Source organism: Odocoileus virginianus, chromosome 3, assembly GCF_023699985.2.
Source record: "Odocoileus virginianus isolate 20LAN1187 ecotype Illinois chromosome 3, Ovbor_1.2, whole genome shotgun sequence".
NCBI classification, from domain to species: Eukaryota; Metazoa; Chordata; class Mammalia; order Artiodactyla; family Cervidae; genus Odocoileus; species Odocoileus virginianus.
The window spans coordinates 2,364,965-2,374,385 of record NC_069676.1 but is presented as its reverse complement, the minus strand read 5'-3'; the positions used below and the strand labels follow the sequence as shown (position 1 = coordinate 2,374,385).

At 58.5% G+C, this 9,421-nt stretch overlaps 1 protein-coding gene across 1 annotated transcript in view; it reads left to right on the top strand.

The window, feature by feature from the left end:
* Positions 1-4,930: 4,930 nt before the first annotated feature.
* OBSCN (obscurin, cytoskeletal calmodulin and titin-interacting RhoGEF) overlaps positions 4,931-9,421 on the top strand; it is a 216,267-nt gene continuing 211,776 nt past the window's right edge. The window contains 2 exon segments of the mRNA XM_070460853.1: positions 4,931-5,041; positions 8,220-9,227. Coding sequence (XP_070316954.1) covers positions 8,243-9,227 — 985 coding nt within the window. The 5' untranslated portion in view covers positions 4,931-5,041; positions 8,220-8,242.

The window sequence follows — 9,421 nt, the reverse complement described above, 5'->3', positions numbered from 1 at the left end:
GGAATAAAGGGATCTCTAAGAGTCTCCCCGCCTGGGCTGCCAATGAAGAAAGGCACCAGACTGCTCACACCAAACACCCACCTGTTTGCATGGGAGTGGGCACAGCTGATTCCCCTGGGAGGGACAGGTCAGCCCCCGCCCCAGGTGAAGGAGCCACCCTTTGTCAACTCACGAGGCCACCAGACTATCTTAGGCAGGAGGCTGAGGCTGTGACTTCACTTTCTTTGGGTCTGGCTCAGGTAGGATTTTAAAATCAAGCCATCATTTTTTCCTGCACACTTGTGATGAGGAGTGAGGAGACTCAGGAAACTCTCACAGCCACTCAGTTTCCTGGAACTAACTTTTGTCTTTCACTTTTTTTTTTTTTGGCCATGCCATGCAGCATGGAGGATTTTAGTTCCCTGACCAAGGATTGAGCCTGTGCTCCCTGCAGTGGAAGTGTGGAGTCTTAATCACTGGACTGCTAGGGAAGTCTTGTCTTTCACTTCTTTTCATTGCAACGGAAAACATGCTTAGTGTTCGAATTTTAAATTTTATACAAGTACGTCCAGTTAAAACACCTCCCACTTCCACTTCTAATGATAACCACAGTTATCAGTTTACCGAGAGTTTTCCTCAGTCCTTTGGTGGTTTCTGACCTTAAAACTTGGGTGGTGGTGGGTTCCATTCCTGCCCTGGGCAGGTATTTACTCCCTAGTGATTTTCGAGGCTTCCCTTAAAAGCAGGCTTACCTACACTGACCGTGAATGATGTTATGAACCACTTTATTTTTTTCTCTACCAATTCTCGTAACATTTTTGGAGGGTATCAGTCACTGAGACAGCCCTTTGGGGCTGTTGCTGTGGTCATCAGGTGCTTCATTTTCCAAGTAACAGTGGTTTCTTGTGTGGTGTTTTCTTGAAACCAAGTTTGGGCCTCCCCCTTTCTTATACTGGACATGGTGTGATTTTATAATAACCTTCTTTCAGAAGCACTTGTCTTGTCTCTTGAGTTTTGCAGCTGCCTTGCAGTGGGCCTGCCCCTGGGGAGCTCAGGCCCTTGGACTGGGGAAAGCAGTCCCCCGTCTTGGGGCTCACTGTGGTCCTGGGAGGGATGCTGAGCTCAGGCCTGGGGGTGACTGGCATGTGTCCTGGGGCAAGGTCTCCAGATAGGGACCAGGATGGTTCCAGCCTTGGCTTGGGGAGTACACTCAGATCTACAAAGAGATCATTCACCACTTGGGTGGGAAGACAGATGGGGTACTGATAAGCCCCTCACCCCTTTGGTCTCTCTCCTTTGATTGTGAGTGTCCCCGAGGTTCTGGCTTTGCCTCTCAGAGTGCCAGCTCTCCTTGGACCCAGGGGCCCACGGATGCCTTCTCCCAGAGGCCTGTGGAGCCCAGAATGCCCAGAGCCTGCTCACTCTTCCTGGTGCCCCCTGCTCCCACCTGAGGAGCAAAGCCCCACCCTGTGCAGATCCAGGCCAGGCCACTTGCCTCTCCTGCGCCTGCACAGCTGGTGGTCAGCAGTCAGCTCAGGGTCTCCCTTGGGACCCTTTCTCCCTCCTGGCCCCTCATCCTGGGCCCCCTTCTGGCCCTGCCATGTGGAGGACATCCTGGAGCTGTTTCCAGGGTCTGCACTTCTGAGCGTGGAGTCCCAAAGGCCCTGTGGGCTGATGGAGGCCCCAGCAGGTCTCTGCAGGTCCTGCGGTCCTCACCTAGGCTGTCCTGCCTGGCAGAAGCTCCTTCCCTTGTCATTCTGGCACATTCTTCTTCCCTGCTTAGCTCTGGCCTCAGCTCCTTTCTGACCCACCTCCTGCCCCTCCTCCCCCTGCCTCAGCTTCCAGCTGTAGGTTTAGCCTCTTGTGGCCAAAGGGAGGTGGTCGGCACGCCGGGAACCAGCAGAGACTCAAGGAAGTGGGAGCCCCCAACTTTCGATTGATTTTTTTCCATTTGATTACTTACTTTATTTACTGACATTGTGGATACAAATCCAGTTCACTTTTTAAACTGATGTGTAGCACTCACTGCCCAATGACACAATCATTTCTTTATTATAATATAGGTGGGCATTTAGGTTCTTTCCAAAGTTTCTCCATTAAAAGCAGTTGCTGTTGTTGACAGTCACTCAGTTGTGTCCGACTCTTGCAGCCCCATAGACTCATCTGCCAGGCTCCTCTGTCCATGGAGTTTTCCAGGCAGGGATACTGGAGTGGGTTGCCATTTCCTTCGCTAGGGGATCTTCCTGACCCAGGAATCGAACCTGCATCTCTTCTGCATTGGCAGGTGGGTTCTTTACCACTGAGCCACCAGGGAAGTCCCCATTAAAAGCAATAGTATGATTTGAAAACTCTTACCTACCTAAATACATGGAGAATTTTCATCTGGTCATCTGTCCTTAAACTTTCTGCTGTTGCATCCTCCCGACCCCCAATCTCCTACCCTGTCCCATCCCCCGCCCACCTCTCCACCAAGGAATTTTTAACCATTTACATATGTTTTCAAAGCCAAACTTCAGACTTTATTTGGATTTCACCAGCTTTTCTGTAAATGTCCCCTTTTTGTTCCAGGATGTTATGCTGGCTGTGGTGATGCATTTACACCCTGGTTTTACAGACTGTTTGTCATTTATTCTTAGAGGAAACTTGGTTAAGCACTGTCAGTTGTATAAACCTAAACAAATTATTCTAACTTCTCTGAGCCTCAGGCCTCTGCTGTAAAATTAGGAAAAAAAAAATTTGAGGGAAGATCCAATAAACTCTTGATACGAAACACTAAAAAGTGTTATTATGTGTGTTTGTTTTCCATATGAGAGTTTGCATTTCCTTCATCTGTTATTCTTAAGCTGATCAAACGTCATGACTGTTTTCCCTTTAAGATGTTCAGAAGGGAAATAAAACCCCTTTCTCCCCAGAATATACAACTTCCATCTTCACAACTGCACTGAAACCACAGACTTTTGACATGATTACACAAGACTTGCACATGATAACATTTGAGACACCCTGGAGGCCCACTGGGTTTTGCATTTATTCCTTTGTTCATGGGAACATTAGTGCAAGAGTCTCAGGCTAGGTGAAGAAGACAGGGTCCAGGACCCTTGAAGCACATGGTCCCTCCAGATTGATAGGTGGGTGATTTGTAGTCAAAGAGGTCCTGGTGGGTGATACTTGCTCATTCTTTCTGCCAAAGATGATGAGGGTGGACACTGTGGGTTTCAGGGGTGCAACAAGTATGTGAATTGTTGAATAATACATTGCTTGGGTGCTCGGGATCTTCCCTGCAGCAATGGAGAATACCCAGGAGAGAGAGCATCCTTCAAGTGCACAGCGGTGTATGGATCCATTGGTTGTAGCTGGTAACCAGGGACTTGTCTGCAGGCAGCGTGGAGTCAGGCTGGTCCTCAGAGCAGCTGAGGCATGGAGCTGGGTCACAGGACAGGGAGGGGGACAGAGGGGGAGGGGGGGAGCTATGGAGGATCATAGATAGGGAGGGGCACAGGCCTGGGTACAGAGGGCATCGATGGGGCAAGGGCATGGGTCAGACCCCAGGCTGCGGGTGCTGGGCACAACCAAATGCCTGGAGGAGGAGGGTGAGCTGTGGAGGACCACAGACAGGAGAGTATGCGGCTTGGGAAGACGGAGGGTTTGACGACTGGGGTTAGATGAAGTTAGGGGTGTGTCTCCATGGTGGGATTATTGCCCATATGAGAAGCAGAGAGATCAGAACTCACTCTCTCTGCCAAGTTGGGACACAGAGGATGTGCCATCTGTTTACCAGACAGGCTGTTAGCCAACGTGGAATCTGCCAGTACCTTCATGTTGAACTTGTAGCATCTAGAACCGTAAAATAAATTTTAAGTCCCCTAGTCTGTGGTATCTGTTTTGACAGCCTGAGCTGAGACTCGGTGTAACTCAGGTGAGTGGTCTGTGCTCATAACCTGGGTGCAGAGGGCATAGATGAGTGAGGGCATGGCTCAGACCGCAGGCTGTGGGTGCTGGGCAGGAACACAGTGCCCTGGAGCTGGCTCAGGGGAAGGGTGATGATGGGCAGAGAGCAGCACCCAACCCTCTCCTGGCGGGTCAGCCTCTTCCTAAGAGAGGCCCCCGGACCTCTACCAGATCTCTGATTTCCATCCTCTCATTCTCCTAAAGGTAGCAAAACTGCTTTCTCTGGCTCCCCAATAGACCCCTGCTAAGTGGAGCTCACCCTCTCACCTGGGTGGGCCCAGCATCCTCTTCACCCTTGTCCCTGTGCTGGGGTCAGGGGGATGGGGGGCAGCCATCCTGGGGTGGGAAGTAGCTTGTGTCATCCACACCCCCTGCCCCGTCCTGTCTGCCCACCTCCCGGGGCGGGGTCCCTGGGAAGTGAAGGTCACGGGATGGGATGTAGGGACCCTCACTCCCATGTAAAGATGCCAGGGACACCCAGCCAGGCCAGGCATGGCCGGGAGGGGCCAGGGATAATGAACCCACCCCAGCCACGTGTGTGGTTAGGGTGGCTGACCTTGGGCACCTGTGCTAGGCTCCCAGCGGCTCCTCTCAACCTAAAGGCTGCAGCATGCTCTGGTGATCGCTGATCTTGGGGTGGTTCTGCTCCCCTTTGGTCGATGGTCCTGGGTGCTCCTATGAGTGGTCCTGGATCCCCCTTTTTCCGTCCCTCCCTGCGCTCCAGGACGCTGGTCTGAGCAGGGGTCCCCGCCCTCACCATCACTTACACACACAAGCCTCTCCTCCCCCAGCAGCCCTGAGCCTTTGCCCTCTGCCTCCCTGGGGCCAGGGGTGAGACCCAATCTGGGGCAGTGACACCCGGGCTATTTTGGAGCTGGGCTGGGCTGGGCGGGCAGGCGCTGTGGGGGCGGGGCGGGGGCGGGCCCGGCCTTCTTCAGCGGATGTATCCGCCTGTCCTTTCGTCCCAGTCCAGTTTGAGGACCGGCAGGCGTGCGGGCTGCTGGGTGGGAAGCTTGTCGGTCCTGGGCCCCCGGAGGAGGTGAGACCCAGCAGCCCCCGCTGCACCATCTGAGCGCCTCGCCTGGGTGCTGCCTAGTGCCCCCGGGAGAGACAGGTGAGGAGGCAGAGCGCAGGAGGGCTGGGGGGCCAGCCAGGGCCCCTGAGGACGGCGGAGCTGAAGGTCACGGCTCTGGGGGACGGAGGGACCTGGGCTAGAATTTCAGCCAGGCCACGCTGCTCCTGGGGTTGGGGCTGCGGATTCCAGCCCCTGGCGCGTTGGTGGATGGAGCCAGACCCGCATGTGGGGAGGCAGCAGCTGGGGCAGGCGGGGGGCGTCTGAAGCGCCCACCTCCCCTCTGCCTAGTGCCCTGAGGGTCCGGCTGGCCCTGCCCCCAGCTCTGTTGAGATGGATGCCCGCTGACAGCTGGGGCTATTTTGGGCCTGTTGGCTCAGCAGAGGGGACAGCCAGAGGGGCAGTGACACCTGACTCCAGGAAAGAATTTCCCCTGGAGTTTGGGAAGCTGGAAGGCCCAAGAGGTCTAGGGGGGAAGCACAGACTGCAGGAGCTGCCCTCTGAAGTCTTTTCTGGAAGGGTGTGGGGGCAACACGGTGGGGAGAGGAAAGCGGGGGAGACAGGGCCTCTGAGGGGGCCGGCCCAGCGGCTGCGAACCACTTCTCACTCTGGGCTCATCTGGAAAATGGCCCAGTCCCACCAGGACCCAAGAGCGGCCAAGTTCTGGGAGAGCGAGGGGCTGTAGGTGTGACACGGGTCAGCCACAGGCTCCCTGGTAGACTGTCAAGGGGGGAGGGTCTTGGCCTCCGGGGGAGGAGCCTGCCAGTGCCAAGATGGGGGCTCCAAGGGGCTGAGGAGCCCAAGCGGGGTCCACAGGTGGGCATCTGAGGGAGGAAGGGGCTTCCCTGAGATGCTGGGGTTCGGGTCCTGGCTTGGTCTCTCCTCCTGAAACGCCTGATCCTGCCCTTGTGTCTGTAGCTCCCGTGGCCCCAGCTCCCACCATGGCAGGGGGAGGAGGAGGAGACTGTGGATGAACCTGGGCCCAGAGGGGCCTTGGGTGGTCCCCACCCCACACTCAGCTTGAAGCAGGGTGGCTCCAGAGTCCTCTGGCATACCCCAGGCTACCTTGGCCCTGCTGTCCAGTGAGGATGCCTGCCTGGTGTGGGGGTGTCAAGGGGGGTCTTAGACCTCCATGGTTCTGCTGCACTGGGAGTGGGGCATGCAGGCCCTGGACAGAGGATTCATCTACACGGCTTTAGAGGATCTTGGAGTCTCTGCCCACCCTTGCGCACCTGCTGAGAGCTGGCTCCCCCTAAGTATGTGCAGAGATGAGACCTCCCCATCCTTCTTTTCTAGGGCCCAAGGGGCTTCCAGCTGTGGAAGTGGCCCCCTGACCCTGCACAGACTTGCTCATGAGCTCAGAGCAGGTGTCTTCCCTCCCACACCTGCTCTGGGTGTGGCAGGGGCAGGGTGCCATGTCCTGCCTTGGGGAACCCCCAGATTGACTGTATAATTCAGGAGGCAGTGGTGTGTTGGGAAGAGATCAGAACTCAGGCCCCTGGGGAGCTGGTGTCAAAGTTAATTCTTCCACAGAGGGACACTGAGGCCCAGGAGGTTGTCCATGGAGGCTGGTGGCCACCCGCCCAGGTCCTTCTCAGGCCAAGAACCCAGCCAGGCCATGGGGGAGCTAATGAAGGGGGGGGCAGTGGGCAGGGCAGAGGTGCTGACTGCACAGTGAGTCAGCAGGCTGGTCCCAGCTTACCTCCTTGAGGGGGATTAAGCGGATTAGGTCCCGAATCACAGGATGGGGAGCTGGAGGGCCTGGGAACCTTGCCCTGTTTGTCCCACGGTGGGCAGCCCCATGCTGAGGGCCCAGCTCCCGGGGTGAAGAGTTAAGGCACTTGGGGACAGCCCAGGGCCCATGGGGCCCATTTGTGCTGGCTCTCCTTACAGAAGCCTGTGTGTAGGCAAGGCCCAGTTTCACTTCACCCACCGGCGCTGGGGGCCAGCAGGATCCAACCTGGAGTTGGCAGAGGCCGGTCAGTCAGAGGCATTGCTGGGGCCAAACCCACCCCTGCAAGGTGTCCAGTCGGCAGAGCCACAGCCAGTGGAGACTCAGCCAAGACCTGCAGTGACTGGGCTCCAGGCCCCCCACAGACCCCTGGTTGGGCCTGGCTAGCTGGCCCACCCATTCTCAGCCTTGATATCCTTGACTCCTTTTGCAGGGTTCTCAACTGTCCTCCACAGACACCACTGACCTTCCCCATTGCGACTTCTGATGAAAGGAGGCAGGCGCTCATAGCAAGCGCTCGTGGGCAGCCCTGTGTGCTGGAGGGTGCCCACCCCTCCAGCTGTAGAATTTCCATTCTTTGCTCACTGATGAGCACCCCCCTTCAGGGGTCGAGGGGATGTGTGGTGGGACCCCAGGAGGGGTGAGATGTGACCCAGGACAGCGGCAGGAGGGACAGGCCCTGTGTACTGCACTCTCTGTTGGGGAATGTCCAGTGAGGAGGGCCGGACAGCTGCGCACACAGCCTGCAGGGCAGCCCGAATGCTTGAGTGGGGAACACCGCCGAGGAGAACGGGGAGCAGAGGGGGCAGGCCAAGCAGGGGGCTCCGAGGAGAGCCTGCTGGGGTAGAGAACACGTGACCTCTGGTGCGCCTTAGAGAGCACAGGCCAGCTGGGCACCTCACGAGCCTCCACGGCCACGGTGCAGAGAGTTGCCTCTTTCCGACTGGGAGACACTAGGTAGACTGGAGTTTCAGGCTCCAGGAAGCAGCAGTGTGTGGGGAGATGGACACCTGATGGAACCCGGAGTGGCCAGGAGGGACGGGGAAGGTCCTGGCGGTGACATACAGCATGGCAGAGGCCGTGCAGGGAGGGCAGGCTTGGTGCTGGTGCAGTGTCTGGGGATAGGGGCCCAGCTGGATCTTGAGTCCAGGCAGCAGGCCTGGAGCTGGGACAAGAGGGAGGAGATGCTCCAGCCAATTAAAAAGAGCCCATCTGGGGGGTGGAGGTGGGGCCAAACTCCAAGGCCCAGAAAGAGGCAAACTGGCACTTCTGGACCACCGTACCGTCTGGTGATGCCACCTGCAGGGACGGGGTGTGTGGGAGCAGATGGGAGCAGAATGGGGAGACATTCACCTGTATTAAGCTGAATTTTCCAGGCGGCACTGGGCCGGTGAAGTAGCCAAGGCGGGCACAGGCACAGTAGCCAGGCGGGGCTCTGAGCACTCCAGGGACTCATCCCCACCATGCCCTCCCCCACCCCACTCACAGGTTCTCCCGCCTCTGCCCCCACCATGGATCACTCCTCGTTCAGCGGCGCACCCCGCTTCCTAACCCGGCCCAAGGCCTTCGTGGTATCGGTGGGCAAAGATGCCACGCTGAGCTGCCAGATCGTGGGCAACCCCAAGCCGCAAGTGAGCTGGGAGAAAGACCGGCAGCTGGTGGAGGCGGGTGGTCGCTTCCGCTTGGCCCAGGACGGCGACTTGTACCGCCTGACCATCCTGGACCTGGCGCTGGGCGACAGTGGGCAGTACGTGTGCCGTGCGCGCAACGCCATCGGCGAGGCCTTCGCGGCGGTCGGCCTGCAGGTGGACGCCGACGCTGCGTGCGCCGAGCAGGCGCCTCACTTCCTGCTGCGGCCCACCTCCATCCGCGTGCGCGAGGGCGCGGAGGCCACCTTCCGCTGCCGCGTGCGCGGCTCGCCGCCCATGTCGGTGAGCTGGGCCAAGGACGGGCGGCGCCTGGGTGTGCTGGACGCCCCCCGAGTGCGAGTGGAGGAGAGCGGCGAGGCGAGCGCTCTGCGCATCCGCGCCGCACAGCCGAGAGACAGCGGCACCTACACGGTGCACGCGGAGAACCCGCTGGGCGCCGCCAGCGCCGCCGCCGGGCTGACGGTGGACGCGGAGGCGGAGGCAGCCAGCTCGCCGGGGGCCTCCACCGCCATGCTCCTGGCGCACCTGCAGCGGCGGCGCGAGGCCATGCGCGCCGGGGGCGCCCCGGCCTCGCCGCCGAGCGCCGGCACGCGCACCTGCACGGTGACAGAAGGCAAACACGCGCGCCTCAGCTGCTTCGTGACGGGCGAGCCCAAGCCTGAGATCGTGTGGAAGAAGGATGGACAGCTGGTGGTGGAGGGCCGGCGGCACGTGGTGTACGAGGACGAGCAGGAGAACTTCGTGCTGAAGATCCTCTTCTGCAAGCAGTCAGACTGTGGCCTCTACACCTGCACGGCGTCCAACCTCGTGGGCCAGACCTACAGCTCGGTGCTCGTCGTCGTGAGAGGTGAGCTCCTGGCGGCTGGCACGAAGTCGCTGTGTGCAGTGAGCACAGGCGGAGGCCCCTCCCCGGGCCTTCCATCCCTTCCTTCCAGCGGCTGCTGCCCCTGCCATTTCCCTCTCGTGTAGAGAAATCCGTGGCTGGAGGTCTTGGCGGCAATTGCTGTGGTGTTTCATTGTCTTTGTGAAAGTAACACGCGT